The following is a 20,410-nucleotide window of genomic DNA, read 5'->3' as shown; positions in this document are numbered from 1 at the left end:
GGGGCACTCTACGTTGGAAGAGACCTTTTCCATCCCTCTACTTTTTGAAGCATTACTAAAACGTTTTAGCTTAAAAAAACTAAACGTGTCACAGAAGCTCAAGCTTCTAAATCCTCACTACAAGCCATGGGGACTGGGCGATCCTGGCCACGCATGGGCTTCATTTGTGTGAGTGGTGCTTTGTGAACTGGAATGGCAAAAGAAATGCTTGCTTACACCAGCCAATCTTGAAAATGTTTCTTGACTTTTTTTTTAAGCTTTATTGAGGTATAATTTGCATGCATAAAATTCACCTGTTTAAAGTGTACAAATACAAGGTATTTAATACATTTACAGTACAATCACCACCACAATCTAATTTTAGAATATTTCCATCATCTCAAATGGAAACCGTGTGCCCCTTGGCAATCACAACTGATGCCCCTCTCCTCCTTCCCACCCCAGGCAGCCAGCCACTAATCTACTTTCTATCTCTAGAAAGTGGACTGATAAAATACGTGGCCTTTGCGTCTGACTTCCTTCCTCTAGCATCATGTTTTTGAGATTCATCTATGTCATAGCATTTATCAATACTTCATTCCTTTTATATTGCCAAATAATATTCCATTGCATGAATATAATCACATTTTATTTATTCATTCACATACCAGTTGTTGGACATTTAGCTTGTTTCCACTTTGTGGCTATTAAGACCAAGGCTGCTCTGAACACGTATGAGCAAGTCTTTGTGTGGATATCTGTTTTAATTTCTCTTAATTAGATACCCAGGAGTGGAATTGCTCGGCCATGTGGAATTCTCTGTTTAACTTTTTGAGAAACTGCCAAATTGTTTTGCAAAGTGGCTGCACCATTTTACATTCCTACCAGCAATATGAGGGTTCCTGTTGCTCCACATCCTCAACACATTATTATTGCCTGTCCTTTTTATTACAGCCATCCTAGTGGGTGTAAAGTGATTTGCGTTTCCCTAGTGACTTATGATGTTTTGTGTGCTTATTTGCCATTTGTTTATCTTTGGAGAAATGTCTATCAGATTGTTTTTCCACTTTCCAATTGGTTTCTTTATCTTCTTGTTATTGGTTTATATGGGTTCTTCATATAGTCTTTGTCTTTTTAAAAGCACCAATAAGAGCCCTGGCTGAGTAGTTCAGTTGGCATCGTCCTGACACTCCAAGCTTGAGGGTTTGATCCCAGGTCAGCAGCGTACATACAAGAATGAACCAACGAATGCATAAATAGGTGGAATAACAAATTGATATTTCACGCTTTCTTCTCTCTCTTTAAAACAACAACAATAACAAAAACAAGTAAGATACTTCTCCAGACCCAGCAATAGAGTGGAAACTCATGACTTTGGAGTCATGTGGTCTGGATTCCAAAAACAGGCTTCTTCATTAATGAGCATAGATTAAGTTATTTTAGACAAATTACCAGATTATTGTCTCTGAGCCTCCAGGACTTCATCTTTACCATGGGGTTATAATGTCTAGCTTTTAGTGTTTAACAATTAAATGAGACCATGCATATTAGCTGTTAGCACCTGGCAGGCCCCAAAAGGCATTGTTGAAAGATTTATTCTGGGCCTTTGCTTGAGAGATGTTGGTGCCTCCTCTGCTCCAAAAGGCTATAGACTTCTCTGGGGATTACCAGGAAATGGAGACTAACACCGGTAACCCTGATTCTGCCCATAAACCTCTCTGTTTTTATATATCCATATTTACATCTTTTAATTATCTTAACTACTTTTAGTTCTATTTAAATTTAGTTGCAGCTAAAGCTGTTGTTTCTTCCCACAGCTAGGAACAATTTAGAGGAAAAAGTTACCATTTTTAAAAATTTAATGTTTTAATTTATGTTTCTCTAAAGTAAAGAAAAAAACCTTTAAAATGACTTTGACAGCTCTGTGTTTGTAGGAAAAGAACCAAACCTTCGGAGTCAGAGACTTCAGTATCTTTTATAATCTTTTTGTTGTTGTTGTTATCATTTTAGAGAGGAGAGAGTTAGAGAGAAAGGAGGGAGGAGCAGGAAGCTTCAACTCCCATATGTGCCTTAGACCAGACAAGTACAGGGTTTTGAACAGGCAACTTCAGCATTCCAGGTTGAGGCTTTATCCACTGCACCACCACGGGTCAGGCTTCTTTTATAATCTTACATAAGTCATCTGATGCCTGTGCCAGTTTTTGAGATTCATCTATGTCATAGCATTTATCAGTACTTCATTCCTTTTATATTGCCAAATAATATTCTGTTGCGTGAATATAATCACATTTTATTTATTCATGTGAGCATTGCCTTTCCCATCTGTAAAACTGAGAAGATAACACTCCACAGGGTCATAGGGCAGGGCTGGTGAAATACATAAAATGAAACCCAGTGGCTACCGTTTACTGAGCTCTTAACCCTTTGAGTAGTGAGTTTTTTTTATGCTTGCTGACCCCCAGGAGTAAGTATTTTTTCAAAAAATGAAATTAGTTCCAGTTATAGTTTTATTAACTTAAAATCATGTGTGTTTGGTAACCAATTTACAGAAACAAAAGGAATATACATTTGCCTTTTTAAAATGTTGCCTTACACATTTTTAAAATAAAAATTTTTGTTATGATCGTACTCTGGGTGGTCAGGAGGCATGAGGACATACATGAACGTTCGTACTACTCAAAGGGTTAATACAGGGCAAGTGCTTTAAGCACAGTACCACACTTCACCCTTGTGATCCAGGGCACAGGTGTTTTGTTCCTCATTTGACAGGTAAAATGTGCTCAAGGTCTCTGGGCTGGACTAAAAAACAATATCTATCTTAACTCCAAAGGCTCCATTCTAGCCACAGGCTTGACACTGTGCAGAGGCGGATGTGGTTTTAAAGTTGCTCATGGTAATTATTTTCTATTTGCTGCTATAACAGATTACCACTTGTTTAGTGATTTAACAATACAACCTACAGTTCTGTAGGCCAGAAGTCTGACGCATCTCGCTGAATTAAAATCCACTGCATACCTTCTGGAGGCTCTAGGGGAGAACCAGTTCCTTGCCTTTTCTGGTCTCTAGAAAAGATTGCCTGCATCCCCTGGTTTGTGGCCCCCTTCCTCTGTGTTCAAAACAGCAATAGTAGTTGAATTCTTGTCATATTACATTGATTTACTCTTGCTTCTGTTGTTACATCTCTGTCTGACCCTCTCTTCTGTTTCCCTCTTTCACTTTGAAGGATTCCTATGGTTAAGGTCAGCTCATTGGCAACTTTAATTTCCCCTTGCCATGAAATTGACATATTCATAGGTATAATATTGTGACTTATAGTAAGAAATATGTATTTGGGCTTTGTTCAATTCCTGGCAAAGACCTCCTAAAATCTTTGGACTTGCTTAAGTGAGGGGAGCAATGGCAATGAGTGTACCTTATGGTTAATGAAATAACTTTGGAAAGCCCTTAAGGAAGGGGGCTGTTTGCCAGAGGACCCAACCAGATGATTTGAGGATTGAAATTTTCCCTTGGTCCATCCCTCTTCTTCCCCACCCCTGGGGAAGGACGAAAAGCTGTGGTGGAACCAATCGCCAATGGCCAATAATTTAATCAATATTCCCTATGTAATTAGGACTTCATAAAAACCCAAAGGACAGGTTTTGGAGGGCTTCTGGGTTGGTGAACATGTGGAGATTTGGGGAGAGCGGCTCACCCGCAGGGCGTGGAAGCTCTGTGCCCTTTCCCCACGCCTTGTCCTAAGCACCTCTTCCATCTGGCTACAAATCTGAGCTGCTCTAGAAAATTGATTGAACCCAAGGAGGAGGTCTTGGGAACCTCCAATCTATAGCCTGTCAGTTGGAAGCACAGGTGATAACCTGGGCTTGCAAGGGACTGGCATCTGAACGGGGGGAAGTCGTGTAGGACTGAGTCCTTAACCTATGGAATCTGATACTCTCTCCAGGTCAGAATTGAGTTTAGTTGTTGGACATCAGTTGATGTCTGGAGTATTGCTTGGTTGTGTTGAAACCCCACATTGGAACTGGTGACTAGAATCCTTAATAGGTTTTGGGGATTAGGATGTGGACCACTTAGGGAGGGGCTCGTTATTCTGACTGCCACAGTACCTATTCAGTAATTATGTGCTGGTGAATTATCCTGGTACTCCTCTAACTGTGGCTGGTTTGCTTTGCAGGAGATCCTGTTGGGAAGAAACTGCAGCATGTAAGTCGCTTCCTTTTTTGTGATAAACAAGGCTCCTTCCACCACACAGCCTTCTCTTCCTTCTCTTCCTGCCTCACGGTGCCTAGAGCTTAGGAGTCAACCCCAGGAGTTGATTAACAATGACAAAGGTTCAGTGGAAGGCTTCCTGGTTTAGAACCTGAGTCTGGGAGGAAGAAGGGAAACCCTTCATCAGAACTGGGAGTGGGAGGTAAGACACTGAGGCCCGTGTTTGACAGGTCCTGGAACAGCAGTGACTTCTGACCCTCTGCTGACCTGTTGGGGAAGAATGGTGTTGGAGGAGTAGAAGTCTCTAGGTGAGTTAGCCTGGGGGTTTGGCTGGCGCTGAGACCTTCCGTCTATACGTGTATCTTAGTTAACCTATTCAGTTTCTGTCCATGCATGAAACTTGGGTTCCACCTAGATTCTACTCTTGCTCTAGTCAGCTGCCACATTTCTATACACATGGCAGATGTGTCCCCCTGTCACTGCCATGGTGCACACCCTCAGTCATTGTTGCATTTGCTGCTCCTAACTCTATGCTTCTCTTTAATTCTTACCTTCTTTCACTTCAACCTCCACCATCTCCAGAGTGATCTTTATAAAGCCCAGCTGTGTTGATGTCGCCTCTCTGGTTAAAACCCTATACCCACTTCTTGCAGCCAGTGGATTTCATTATGTGGCCTTGCCTCCTCTCTCATTACTCACTCTCATGCCATGTGCACTCTAGCTATTCCCAGCTACACACAGTTTCTGCTATGTGCCAAGCCTTTTCATATCTCCGTGCCTTTGCATGTGCTGGTTTCCCTGCCTCCCTCCTGCACTGCCACCCTCCTGCACTGTCCACCCTCCTGCACTTTCCACCCCCCTTCCCACCCCTCCCCCTTCGCCCTTCCCCTTCCCCTTTTCCTTCTTCCTTCCTTCTCTCCTTCCCCCTTTTCCCCTTTTTTCCCCTTTCCCCTTCTTCCTCCCCTTCACCTCTCCCCCTTCCTCCTTCCCTTCTTCCTTCCTTCCTTCTTTCCTTCCTTCCTTCCTTCCTTCCTTCCTTCCTTCCTTCCTTCCTTCCTTCCTTCCTTCCTTCCTTCCTTCCTTCCTTCCCTCTTTCCCCCCTCCCCTTCTTCAGCTTAACGTTAACTCTGAAACACAATGTCCTTGGTTTAGACCCTTCATAATATCTCACTGACAGCACTGGGTTCCTGGTGTCTCCCAGAGAGTGAGCTCCCCCCTTGAAGGCTGTGATGCCCACAGCTGGCTCTTAACACTGGACCTCTTCCATAACACTGATGAATGCTTGCTGAATGACTGAGTGCAGTGTAGCGAATCCTTGCTCATGAGGGAGACATGCTTGTAGCGGTGTGTGCATTTTCACATTGAAGAAAATATGTCACTTAACACGTTTTAACTCCTCTGAGTCTCCTAACCATTTGCTTGCCTTTTTAATGCTACTTTTCTTCTTAGGGTTCAAGAAGAAGGAGACTGAGGTGTATGTTGGCAGTCTTTCCCTGGACAGCTCTGAGTTATTCTTCATTCTCTGTGAGCAGTTACTACTTTTTTTTTGGGTCTCCCCCACATGACTTATTAATATGCCAGTAACCGAATTTTGCCAGTTTGTAAAGATATTTTAGAGCTGTGATGAGCAAGCAGTCACAGCTAGTGATGAGACTGACGAACACATCAGTTTGCCTTGGGCTTTCCTGTGTAAGCATCCTGTGCGGTTAGTCCCAACTCCTCCCACGTAAACCTGGATGCTTGGTCACCCTACTAACTGCTTTGGATGCAGTGAGGCAGCTTCTGTTTAGGGAGGGACCTTATTAGTGTTCAACTGTCCACCCTTTGGTCACAGGGAGCAGTTGGGTCTCAGCCAAAAAAACAGCACCCATTTTGCTTTGAAATGAACCAGTTGAGTCAATGGCTGTATACTTAGAGAGTAGAATATAAACAATAGTATTTTTAGCCCAAAGAATTTTACTATTTGGGGAGGCCAAACTAACAAACCTGAAATAATTATAGAACCACATAGGTATTTAAAGTTTGTAACAAGTGCATTTGAAGTACAGATGAAAGGCAATGGAGGTGTAATCTACCGAGTTGAAGCAGCCCCTGACTGTTTTTTGGAGCATCTACTCTCTGCAAAATAATGTGCTTGGAGTTCGCCATGCTTGGAGAGAAATAACCAAGTCTTTGCACTCAGGGAGCTTGATCTTGGAAATGAGAGAAACTAACCTTTGTGGAGCCTCTGCTGCAACTAAACATTTTTCAAAAATTTCCTGTCCTCTTGCCCACCTGCCTATCAGTTACACTCAATCTTCTCTGCCCAAGTTTTATTTTATTCCTTTTATACCACTTACTGTATTTTAATTATCAGACATGTTCCAGGAAATAGGCTAAATGTTTTATTCATGTGGTTTTATTAAATTCTTATAATAACTCTGGGTGGTGGGTATTGTCTTCACCTTGGAGGCAGCCAAGTCTGTAAGAGGACCAAGTACATAGACCTAGTGAGTGGTCAGCCAGGAACCCCTAAGTACCAACTACGTAACCAATAAGACATATAAATAACTCATAATAAAAGATGGCCCTACTATGTTTTTATCTGACATGGTATTAGAGCACAGAATGAATTCATTTTGACCCAGCAGGTGAAATCATATTCAACCAAAGGGGCGGGTTGGAGGACTCTTGGCATCTGATTCCCCTTCCTCTTCTTGGCAGGCTGGTAGACATGTTACTTGACAGTGAAATGGGGACAGGAGCCCCTGCCGGCAGTTCCTGCAGTGGTCAGGGGAGGCAAAGTACTGAGAAGCTCTGCTACGTGTCACCAATACACCCTATTCCAGAGCCCAGCCCCTGGGGCTTGCTGGGCCATGCTGTCCCACACAGCGTTGGAGGGGACCTTTGGCCCTCATCCCCTCCACAGCAAACAGGCAGCCTTTCCCACAAACCTGTAAACTCAGGGCGGTCTCTAGGGAAAGGCTTGAGCTAATGGAGTAGGATTTTAGAGAGAAATTTCTGATAATAACTCAACTGCCAGTTTAGAACGGTGACATTACCCTACTTGCAAACCAACAAATTAGCCTGTAGCATTTTCATGGTTTTGGGTAGAAGATGAAAGTTGTGGATCAAAGATGAAGGATGAGGTATTACTCATAGGAATAATAGTAGCCAGCATCTTTTTTTCATTGTTTTAACATTTCTTTTTTTATTGAGATATAAATCACATACATAAAATTCACTATTCTAAAGAGTACAATTCAGTGGTTTTTATGCACAAGGTTATGCAACCATCACCACTAATTCCAGAACGTTTTCATTATCTGCAAAATAAATCCCTTACCCATTAGCTGTCCCTCCTACCTTCCTCTTCTTCTCAGTCCCTGGAAACTATTCATCTACTTTCTGTCTTTGTGGATTTGCCTATTCTGGACATTTCATATAAATGAAATCATAAAATATGTTTGCATTTTGTGTTTTTCTTCATTTAGCATAATGTTCCCAGAGTTTATCTGTGTTATAGCACATCTCAGTACTTTGTTCCTTTTTATGACTGAGTGATTTTTTATTACAGGGTATACTACAGTTTGTTTATCAATTCATTATTTGATGGGCCTTTGGGTTGTTTCTACTCTTTGGCTATATGCACAATGCTGCTCTGAACATGGGTGTACAGTTTTTGTGTGAGCATGTGTTTTACTTCTCTTGGATATATACCTAGGAGTGAAATTACTGGATCACATGATAGCTCCATGGTTAACTTTTTGAGGAACTTTACCAAACTGTTTTCCAAAACAGCTTGTACTGTTTAATATTTATACTAACAATATACGAGCTCCAATTTCTCGCCAAAACATGTCTTTTTTATTATAGCCATCTAGTGGATGTGAGGTGGTATCTCATGGTGGTTTTGATTTGCATTTCCTTAACAACTTATGAGCATCTCTTTATGTGCTTCTTGGCCACTTGAAGTATCTATTCAAATCCTTTTCCCATTTTAAAAATTGTATTGTCCTTTTTTTTTTAGAGAGAGAGAGAGAAACACAGAGACAGACAGATAGGAAAGGAAAGAGATGAGAAACATCAGCTCATAGTTGTGGCACCTTAGTTGTTAATTGATTGCTTTTTCATATGTGCCTTGACTCGGGGGGGGGAGTGTGCTCCAGCTGAGCCAGTGACCCCTTGCTCAAGCCTTGGGCTCAAGCTGGTGACCTTCAGCGACCATGGGGTCATGTCTATGATCCCACACTCAAGCCAGCGACCGTGCATGCACTCAGTCAAGCTGGTGAGCCCGTACTCAAGCTGGCGACCTCGGGGTTTCAAACCTGGGTCCTAAGCGTCCCAGGTCAATGCTCTATCCGCTGCGCCACTGTACCATCCGGCAGTTGTATTATCTTTTTAACAATTTCATTAGATACATTCTACAAACATTTTCCCCATTTAATTGTTTTTTCACCTTCTTTATAGTATCCTTTGACACAGAAGTTTTTAAGTTATGAATCTCTATTTTTTGGTTGCTCTCCTTTAGATATTATCTCTAAAAAAGCATTACCAATCCAATATCACAGATTTACCCTTATATTTTCTGATAAGAGTTTTATAGTGTTTGCTCTCATTTAGGTCTGTGATCCTTTTGGAATTAGTTCTTATGAGTGATGTAAGGTAGGGATCAATTTCATTCCTTTGCGTGTAGATATTCAGTTGTCCCAACACCCTTTGTTAAAAAAACTATTTGTTCTCCATTGAATTATCTTGGCAAACTTTTCGAAAATCAATTGACCCTAAATGTGGTAGTTGCTTTCTGGACTCTTTATGTCTATGCTTATGCCAGTACTACATTTGTTTGCCATAGCTGTGGAGTGAGTTTTGAAATCTTCCACCCATTTACACTTGGACCCACTATTAGCTTTGTACACTCAGCAGTATTCTAAAACTGTTTTTGATGAGTGTTCTAGTAAGTACATGATGACAAATTGATTAAAAACTTTCAAATGCCTTCTGTTTCCATAATTATGATAGAATGAATAAACTGAAAACTCTCTCACAAGAAAATACTTAGAGTTTAAAGTATAAACACCACTTTAATTAAATTATTATTTTTTTCTTTTTTTTACAGGGACAGAGAGAGAGAGTCAAAGAGAGGGATAGATAGGGACAGGAACAGAGAGAGATGAGAAGCATCAATCATCAGTTTTTCGTTGCGACACCTTAGTTGTTCATTGATTGCTTTCTCATATGTGCCTTGACCGTGGGCCTTCAGCAGACTGAGTAACCCCTTGCTCGAGCCAGCGACCTTGGGTCCAAGCTGGTGAGCTTTTGCTCAAACCAGATGAGCCCGCACTCAAGCTGGCGACCTTGGGGTCTCGAACCTGGTTCCTCTGCATCCCAGTCTAACACTCTATCCACTGCACCACCGCCTGGTCAGGCTATTTTTAAATTTTATGTTCAGTTACAGTTTACATTTAATATTATTCTGTTTTAGTTTCAGGTGTGCAGCATAGTGATTATGCAATCATATACTTTAAAAAGTGTTCCCCTGATATTTCCAGTAACCACGTGGTACCATACAAACTTATTACAATATTATTGACTATATTCTCTGTAATGTACTTTCCATGACTGTTCTGTAACAACATATTTGTACTTCTTAATCCCTTCACCTTTTTCACCCAGTCCCCCAACTCTCCTCCCTTTTGGTAACCGTGAGTCTGTTCTAATAAACACCACTTTTAAATGCATGGCTGAGACCTAAGACAGTAAGGAAAATTAAGAGGGCCCAAGATAAGCAGGTAACTGAAAACCAGAAAAGTCTGGCTTGTGCCCTGGGGTCTTTGGCTCAAAAATCAAAGGGCTTAGATTATAATGGCCATGTCAGGGTAAGAGATGACTTCTTGGGCCTGTGTGAGGAAGGGAGAGGTAACTAATTCCACTGCAAAAGCAGGATCCTTGAAGGGCTGAATCCTCAGTGAAAGTGTGAACCACAAAATCTTTGCTCACTGGCCCAAGGTAGTGTTGATTTAGCTATTCTGTGTTGGTGTGGATCTGGGTCTCTCCCCAAGAACATGTAACAATATGCCTGAATTAGGGTTTAAATTCATAATACCTTAATGGTCTGGGAACCTCAAGCCAAAAGTGAGCCTTTTTAAAGTTAAAAACCCAATTTATGAGGAAACACTTGAACTGTGAATGGAAGGAAACTTCCTAAGTCTGATAAAGTGTATCTATAAAAAATATACATAAAACATTATAATTTGGGAAACAGGAATGTTTTAAAATCAAGAACAACACATGAGTACCTATATCACCTCTTCTGTTTAATATTTTATGGAAGGTCTTAGAGCAAGTTAGAAAATAAAAAGAAATGAATGATGTGAAAATTAGAAAGAAAAAAGCAAATCTGTCATTATTTGTAGGTGATCACATAAGTTGAAAGACTAATAGAATCTTAAGTGCTAGAGTTATTGAGATTTAGTAGGGTGGTCAAATATAAGATAAATATACAGAAGTCTATTTTATTTCTATACAACAGGAACCAAAATACAGGTAAAAATAATTCTAATACAAGTTTTGTAAGATGTATGTACAGAAAATTGAGACTTGCCTGACTGGTGCTTCCCTTAATGGGAAACTCAGTGGATAAAGGGTCCACCTGGAGTGTTGAGGTCACCAGTTCGAAACCCTGGGCTTGCCTGGTCAAGGCACATGCAAGAAGCAACTACTACAAGTTGACACTTCCCACTCCTTCCCCTGCCTTTTTCTCTATCCTCTCTCTAAAAATCAATAAATAAAATCTAAAAAAAATTTTTTTGAGATTTTATAGAAAGACATTAAGGAAGACTTAAATAAACAGAAATACCATGTTATGGATAAGAAGACTTAGTTTTATTATTCTTAAATTTATGAGGTATAGATTTAACGCTCTTTTGATCAAAATACACAAAGGTTTTTACAAAAGAACTTGACAAGTTTATTCTGAAATTTATTTAAAACAGAAAAGTCTCACGAATAACCTTACCTTTCTGAAGAAGAGTAAGGAAGACAGAGGAGAGCAAATGCTCTGCGACAGTAATGATGACCCTGGTGTGGGTGCAGTGCTAGGTAGTTGATATATGGAACAGAATAGGAAGCCCGGAAATAGACCCATATGTAATCACTTGGAGTGTATGTATAAAAACCAGGTGGCATTGGAGATCAGTTGAGAAAGAAAAAAAAACTATTCAATAAGTTCTGAGACATTCTGTCATCTATACAGGAAAAGTGAAACTGGACCTTTACCTTATCATATATACCAAATGGATTCTAGATGGATTAAGGACTTAACATACAGCAAAACATAGTACTTAGTGACATAACTCTGATAGCTTTCCCTTTGAGATTAGGAGTAAGATAATGGATACCGCATATTGCTGTTTCTGTCAACATTGTATTGGAGCAGTCAGCTGCCTTGGCCAGGGAGTAGAGGTCTAGACAGACTCAGGAAGTGACAGTGTCTCAGTTGTCTGGCTTTGAAGTGGGAACCATTTCCCCGACTTTCTCATGAATCTGACTGGTACTTCCCTTCATGGGAGATTCAGTAGAACACTCCTGGATGTCAGCAGACCTACAATCCAGCCTCCAAAGCCCTACCCACCCGACTCCTACTGGCTCTGCCCTGCTGAGGTCAGAACAAAATCCGGACAGACTGAGATCTGTGACTCTGGGGTTGGGGCCACATGTATCACCTTCCTTGAAGCCTGAATGGCATCTCTCCTCAGGGGAGATCCAATAACCTTATCATCCTGATTCCACCAGAGGCTCTTTCAGTGACAGCCTAATAGGCAGCCAGCAGGTGGAGACAGCCAGAAGCAGATTTTGGGGTTCCTTGGGACTTTTTATAACCAGCCCCTGGGCCAGGTGTTGGTAAAAGCTGACCTTGGTGTGCAGTTTGGTCCTTCCCACATGCACCTAAACCCAGCAGAGGCTGACACAATCATTGGATCACTTGTAGCTCCCGACAGGTGGCTGAGGGCCAATCAGAGGCAGCATCTTACATTGGCCTTCACCAGGTTCCCTTCCAAGAGGCCCAGAACAAATATCAATACAATAGTGGCCAGCTTTAAAAAGCAACGCAGCAGGATCCTATTAGCTTCACAAGCAGTATATCCATAGGGAGATCTTGTTAAGCACCAAATCCAGCTGAGGTGAATTCAACTTTCTGTGGTCAGTACCTGCACAGCAGTTTGCACCCTTTGATTGAAGTAGAGGCTCACAGTCATCTAGGGTGAGGGTCAATCCCATGTACAATGGGCCAATAGCAGTCAAGACTCAATTACAATAGGAGGGCTCACATAACCCACATAAGGGACACTCCTGGAGCACCCGGCTCAGGTGATCTAGGAGACTGCACCACTGGACCCAACACAACACCTACTATATAAGGTCACCCACAAAGACTGGGAAACACAGCAGATCTAGCTAGTACATAGAAACAAACATGAAAAGGCAGCCAAAATGGGGAGAAAAAGAAACAGATTCCAAATGACAGAATGGGAGAAATCTCCAGAAAAAGAGCTAACTGAAATGAGGATAAGCAATTTATCAGATATAGAATTCAAAGTAATGGCTATACAGATGCTCAAGGAACAAAACAAGAACTTCAACAAAGAGATAGCAAGCATAAAAAAGAACATGGAAACCATAGAAAGGAACCAGTCAGAAATGAAGAATACGATATCTGACATCAAGAATAACTGGAAGAATAAACAGTAGGTTGGAAGAAACAGAGGATCGAATCAGTAGTTTGGAAGATAAGATAGAAAAAAACAACAACACCCAATTAGAGCAACAAAAAGAAAAAAGAAAAAGAATGAAGAGTTTTAGGGACTTTTGGGCCAACATGAAATGCAACAACATTTGTATCATAGGGGTACCAGAAGAAGAAGAGAGAGAGCAAGGGATTGAAAACCTATTTGAAGAAATAATGACTGAACCTGACCAGGCAGTGGCACAGTGGATTGAGCATTGGACTGGGATGCAGAAGACCCAGGTTCAAAACCTTGAGGTTGCTGGCTTGAGTGCAGGCTCATCCAGCTTGAGCACGGGCTAACCAGCTTGAGCGCAGGGTTGCTGACTTGAGCGTGGGATCATAGATGTGACCCCATGGTCACTAGCTTGAGCCCAAAGGTCGCTGGCCTGAAGCCCAAGGTCACTGGCTTGAGCCCAAGGTCACTGGCTTGAGCAAGGGGGCACTCGCTCTGCTGTAGCACCCGGGTTAAGGCACATATGAAAAAACAATTAATGAACAACTAAGGTGCCACAACAAATAATTGATGCTTTTCATCTCTCTCCTTTCCTATCTGTCTGTCCCTCTCTCTGACTCTCTGTCAAAAAATTGAAAAAAAAAAAAGAAATAATGACTGAAAATTTCCCTAACCTGGTGAAGGAGAAAAACATTCAAATCCAGGAAGTGCAGAGAGTCCCAAACAAGATGAACCCAAAGAAGCCCACATCATAATTAAAATGTCAAAGGTCAAAGACAAAGAGACAATCTTAAAAGCAGCGAGAGAAAAGCAGTTAGCTACTTATAAGGGAGCTCCCATTAGATTGTCAGCTGATTTCTCAACATAAATATTCAGGCAAGAAGAGATTGGCATGAAGTATTCAAAGCAATGAAAAGCAAGGACCTACAACCAAGACTACTTTACCCAGCAAGGCTATCATTTAAAATTGAAGGAGAAATAAAGAGCTTCCTAGACAAGAAAAAGTTAAAGGAGTTTGTTACCACCAAACTGGTATTATAAGAAATGTTAAAAGGCCTTCTTTTTAAAAAAATTTATTTATTTTTGTTTAGACAATTAAATTTAATAGGATGACATTGGTTAACTAAAGTACATAGATTAAGAGAAAGCCATCTCCACATAATTTGGACAGTTGATTATGTTGTATACCCATCACCCAAAGTCACATCATCCTCTGTCACCTTATACTTGTTTCTCTTTATGCCCCTCTCCCTCCCCCCACTCCCTTCCTTCTCCTCCCTTCCCCTTCCCCTGGTAACCACTGCACTCTTATCTATGTCCATGAGTCTCAATTTTGTGTCCCACCTATGTATGGAATCATACAGTTCTTAGTTTTTTCTGATTTACTTATTTCACTCAGTATAATGTTGTCAAGGTCCATCTATGTTGTCATAAATGATACTAAGTCATCATTTCTTATGGCTGAGTAGTTTTCCATAGTATATACATACCATATCTTTATTCAATCCTCTATTGAAGGGCATTTTGGTTGTTTCCATATCTTGGCCACCGTGAACATTGCTGCAATGAACATGGGGGTGCATATGTCTTTATGTACCAATGTTTTTGAGTTTTGGGGGTATATACCTAGTAGAGGTATTGCTGGGTCATATGGTAGTTCTATTCTTAATTTTTGGTTCCTCAAAAAATTAAAGGGCCTCTTTTAAAAAAAGGAGGGGGAAAATACAGAGGAACACTGTTAATAGAAAAAATGGCAATAAATAACATCTATCAATAATCATTTTAAATTTAAATGGCTTAAACACTCCAATCAAAAGACATAGGGTAGCCCTGGCCGGTTGGCTCAGCGGTGGAGCGTCGGCCTAGCGTGCGGAGGACCCGGGTTCGATTTCCGGCCAGGGCACACAGGAGAAGCGCCCATTTGCTTCTCCACCCCTCCGCCGCGCTTTCCTCTCTGTCTCTCTCTTCCCCTCCCGCAGCCAGGGCTCCATTGGAGCAAAGATGGCCCGGGCGCTGGGGATGGCTCTGTGGCCTCTGCCTCAGGCGCTAGAGTGGCTCTGGTCGCAATATGGCGACGCCCAGGATGGGCAGAGCATCGCCCCCTGGTGGGCAGAGCGTCGCCCCTGGTGGGCGTGCCGGGTGGATCCCGGTAGGGCGCATGCGGGAGTCTGTCTGACTGTCTCTCCCTGTTTCCAGCTTCAGAAAAAAAAAAAAAGAAAAAGAAAAAGGAAAAAAAAAAAAAGACATAGGGTAGCTGAATGGATAAGAAAGCAACACCCATATATACACTGTCTACAAGAAATCTACCTTAGAACAAAGATATATACAGATTAAAAGTAAAGGGATAGAAAAAGATGTTTCAAGCAAATAAAAATGAAAAAGCCTGGGTAGCAATATTTACATCTGAAAAAATAAACTTGAAAACAAAGGCTATAGTAAGAGACAAAGAAGGACACTACATAATGATAAAGGGAGCAATTCAACAACAGGAGATAACCCTGGTAAACATTTACACACCCAATTTAGGAGCACCTAAATATGTAAAGCAAATCTTGATGGACATAAAGGGAGAGATTAACAGCAATACAGTCATTGTAGGGGATTTTAACACCCTCATTGATACCAGTGGATAGATCATCTTGACAGAAAATCAATAAGGAAACAGCAGCTTTAAATAACACATTAGATAAGCTGGATTTAATATCTTCAGAGCATTTCACCCCAAACTGCAGAATATACATTCTTTTCAAGTCTACATGAAACATTTTCTAGGATGGATTACGTGTTAGGACACAAAACAAGTCTTAATAAATTTAAGAAGATTACATTCATATCAAGCATCTTCTCTGATTATAATAGTATAAAATTAGAAATTAGTTGCAAGAAAAAAACAAAAAACACACAAAAACATGGAGGCTAAATAACACGTTATTAAACAATGAATGGGTTAACAGTAAGATCAAAGAACAAGTCAAAAGATACTGTGAAAGAAATGAAAATGAGAACACAATAACCCAAAATCTATGGGACACAGTGAAAGCAGTCCTAAGAGGAAGACTTATAGCATTACAGGCCTACCTCAAGAAACAAAAATCTCAAATGAGCAATTTAATCTTAGGAACTTGAAAAAGAACAACAAACAAAGCCCAAAGTGAGAAGAAGGAAGGAAATAATAAACATCAGAGCAGAAATAAATGAAACAGAGACTAAGAAATATACAAAAGATCAATGAAATCAAGAGTTAGTTCTTTGCTAAGATAAAGAATTGACAAATCTTTACCCAGTCTCATCAAGAAAAAAGAGAGGCCCTGGCCAGTTTGCTCAGTGGATAGAGTGTCAGCCCAGTGTATGGATGTCCTGGGCTCAATTCCTGGTCAGGGTACACAAGAGAAGCAACCATGCTTTTCTCCCCTTCTCTCCCCCTTCTCTCCCTTCTCCCTTCCCACAGTCAGTGGCTTGGTTGGTCTGAGTGTCAGCCTCAGTTGCTAAAAATAGCTCAGTTGATTCAAGCATTGGCCCTAGATGGGATTGCCTGTTGGATCCCAGTTGGGGTGCATATAGTAGTCTGTCTCACTATCTCCTCTTCTTCCAATTAAAAAAAAATAGAGGGCCCTGGCTGATTGGCTTAGTGGTAGATCGTCGACCCAGTGTGTGGATGTCCCAGGTTTGATTCCTGGCCAGGGCACAGAGGAGAAGCAACCATCTGCTTCTCCACCCATCCCACTCCCCCTTCTCTCTCTCTCTCTCTCTCCTGCAGCCATGGCTCAATTGGTTCAAGCGCATCAGCCCCAGGTGCTGAGGATGGCCATGGAGCCTCGCCTCAGGTGCTAAAAATAGCTCGGTTGCAAGCATGGACCAGATGGGAGTTGCTGGGTGGATCCTGGTTGGAGCACATGTGGGAGTCTATCTCTCTAGCTCCCCTCCTCTCACTTGAAAAAGAAGAAAAAAAGAAAGAAAAAAAAGAGAGAGGACCCAAATAAAATCAGAGATGAAAGAAGTAATAGACACCAAAGAAATATAAGATTGTAAGAAAATATTATGAACAGTTGTATGCTAACAAATTGGACAAACTTGATGAAATGGATAAATTCCTAGAAACTTATAATCTTCCAAACTGAATCAGGAAGAATCAGAGAAACTGAATAAACAGATTATAGCCAGTGAAATTGAAGAAGTAATCAAAAAAGTCCCAACAAACAAAAGCCCTTGACCAGATGGCTTCACTGGTAATTTTTTTTTTTTTTAGCGCGCGTGCACACACACACACACACACACAAGAGAGAGACAAGAGACAAAGATAGAGGTGAGAAACATCAATTCATAGTTGTGGCACTTTAGTTGTTCATTAATTGCTTCTCATATGTGCCTTGACCAGGGAGGCTCCAGCTGAGCCAGTGACCCCTAGCTCAAGCCAGAGTGACCTTGGGCTTCAAGCCAGTGACCATGAGATCATGTTGATCCCACAACCAAGCTGATGACCATGTGCTCAAGCTATTCACTAGTAAATTTTACCAAACATTTAAAAAATACATAACACCTGTCCTGAAGCTATTCCAAAAAATTCAAGAGGGAAAACTCCCAAGCTCATTTACAAGGTCAACATTATCCTAATTCCAAAACCAGACAAAGACATTATAAAGAAAGAAAATTAAGAGCTGATGCTTCTCATCTCTCTCTCTTCCTGTCTGTCTCTTGCTCACTAAAAAAAAAAAAAAGATAATAATCACATGATTATATCAATAGATGAAGAAAAAGCATTTCATAAAATTCAGCACCCATTTATGTTAAAAACTCTCTCAACAAAGTGGAATAAAGGGAACATACCTCAACGTAATAAAGGCCATATATGATGAACCCACAGCCGACATAATACTCAATGGGCAAAAACTACAAGCATTTCCCTTAAGATTAGGAACAAGACAGGAATGTTTGCTATCACCATTCTTACTCAATATAGTCCTAGAAGTCCTAGCCACAGCAATCAGACAAGAAGAAAGAAAAGGCATCCAAATTGGGAAAGAAGAAATAAAACTTATTACTTGTAGATGACATGATACTATATATGGAGAGCCCTAAAGATTCCACTAAAGAACTGCTAGAACTGACAAATGAATTCAGTAAAGTACCAGGATACAAAATAAATAGTCAGGAATCAGCTGCATTTTTATACACCAATAATGATCTACCAGAAAGGGAAAAGAAAACAATACCATTCACAGTCCTTTCAAAAAGAATAAAACACCTAGGAATAAATTTAATCAAGGTTGTAAAGAACTGCACTGAGAAAATTATAAAATACTGAAGAAAGAAACTGAAGAAGATACAAGCAAGTGGAAGTATATACTGTGTCCATGGATAGGGAGAATTAAAATCATTAAAATGTCCATATTACCCAAAGCAATCTATAGATTCAACACAATTCCTAGCAAGATACCTATGGTGTATTTCATAGAACTAGAACAAATATTCCAAAAATTTATATGGAACCAAAGACCCCAAATAGCCACAGCAAATTTGACAAAGGAGGATAAAGTTGGAGGAATCATGCTACCTCATATCAAACTATACAACAAGGTCATAGTAACCAATACCACATGGTACTGGTATAAATACAGACATATAGATCAATGGAACAGAATAGAGAGCCCAGAAATCAATCCATGCCTATATGGTCAATTAATATTTGACAGAGGAGGCAAGAACATACAATGAGATAAAGACAGTCTATTCAGTAAATGGTGTTGGGAAAATTGGACAAATACATGCCAAAAAATGAAACCAGACCACCTTCTTGCACCCTATACAAGAATAAACTCTAAATGGATTAAAGACTTAAATGTAAGACTTGAAACTATCAAAATCCTAGAAGAAAACATAGGCAATAAAACCTTGGACATTTATCATAGCAGTATTTTTTCATATATATCTCTCCGGGCAAGAGAAATGAGAGAAAAGGGTCATAAATGGGACAACAAACTAAAAAGTATTTGCACAGTAAAGGAAACCATCAACAAATTTAAGCCTGACCAGGTGGTGGCGTAGTGGATAGAGTGTCGGACTGGGATGCGGAAGGACCCAGGTTCAAGACCCCGAGGTCGCCAGTTTGAGCGCGGGCTCATCTTGCTTAAGCAAAGAGCTCACCAGCTTAGACCCAAGGTCACTGGCTCCAGCAGGGGGTTACTCGGTCTGCTGAAGGCCCACGGTCAAGGCACATGTGAGAAAGCAATCAATGAACAACTAAGAAGTCGCAATGCGCAACGAGAAACTGATGATTGATGCTTCTCATCTCTCTCCGTTCCTGTCTGTCTGTCCCTGTCTATTTCTGCCTCTGTAAAAAAACAAAACAAAACAAAACAAAAAAACAAAAAAACAAATTTAAAAGACAACCCACTGAATGGGAGAACATATTCACCAATATATCTGATAAGTGATTAATACCCAAAATTTATGAAGGACTTATAAAACTCAAAGCCAAAAAAAACCCAAACAGGCCCTGGCTGGTTGGCTCAGCGGTAGAGCGTCAGCCTGGCGTGCGGGGGACCCGGGTTCGATTCCCGGCCAGGGCACATAGGAGAAGCGCCCATTTGCTTCTCCACCCCCACCCCCTCCCTCCTTTCTGTCTCTCTCTTCCCCTCCCGCAGCCAAGGCTCCATTGGAGCAAAGATGGCCCGGGCGCTGGGGATGGCTCCTTGGCCTCTGCCCCAGGCGCTAGAGTGGCTCTGGTGGCGACACAGCGACGCCCCGGAGGGGCAGAGCTTCGCCCCTGGTGGGCGTGCCGGGTGGATCCCGGTCGGGCGCATGCGGGAGTCTGTCTGACTGTCTCTCCCTGTTTCCAGCTTCAGAAAAATACAAAAAAAAAAAAAAGAAAGAAAGAAAGAAAGAAAAAAAAAAAAAAACCCAAACAGTCCAATTAAAAAATGGGTAAAGGACCTAAATAGACACTTTTCTAAAAAGGTCCTACAGATGGCTAATATGCATATGAAAAGATGCTTAATGTCACTAATCAGAGAAGTGCAAATTAAAACCACAATGAGATATCACCTCACACCTTTCAGAATGGCTAATCAACAAACAAGAGTTGGTGAGGGTGTGGAGAAAAGGGAACCCTCGTGCACTGAAGGTGGAAATGCAGATTGGTACAGCCACTAAGGAGAGTAGTATGGAGTTATGTCAAAAAATTTAAAATGGCGCTGCCTTATGGCCTAGCAATTCCACTTCCGGGAATTTATCTGAAGAAACCCAAAACACTAATTCAAAAGAATATTTGCACCCCTATGTTCATTGCAGTGTTATTTACAATAGCCAAGATCTGGAAACAGCCCAAGTGCCCATCCTGCATGGCTATGGCATCCAGCCCTACAGCACCCCAACTTCACTGCAGCATTAGTTACAATAGTCAAGATTTTTAAGCAGCCCAAGTGTCCGTCAGTAGATGAGTGGATAAAATAACTGTGGTGCATTTACACACTGGGATACTATGCAGCTATAAAAAGAAGGAAATCTTA

The 20,410-nt window shown here is 41.1% G+C and overlaps 1 protein-coding gene across 1 annotated transcript in view; it reads left to right on the top strand.

Annotated features, from left to right (window-relative positions):
• Window positions 1–20,410, top strand: part of TDRD10 (tudor domain containing 10) — a 61,656-nt gene that overhangs the window by 1,058 nt on the left and 40,188 nt on the right. Inside the window, 1 exon segment of the mRNA XM_066364058.1 lies at window positions 4,151–4,179. Within this exon segment, the coding sequence (XP_066220155.1) occupies window positions 4,151–4,179 (29 nt within the window).

The sequence above is a fragment of the Saccopteryx leptura genome, chromosome 2 (genome assembly GCF_036850995.1).
Source record: "Saccopteryx leptura isolate mSacLep1 chromosome 2, mSacLep1_pri_phased_curated, whole genome shotgun sequence".
Lineage (NCBI taxonomy): Eukaryota > Metazoa > Chordata > Mammalia > Chiroptera > Emballonuridae > Saccopteryx > Saccopteryx leptura.
Note: the sequence above shows the minus strand (reverse complement) of the source record. Positions and strands in the feature narration are given on the sequence as shown.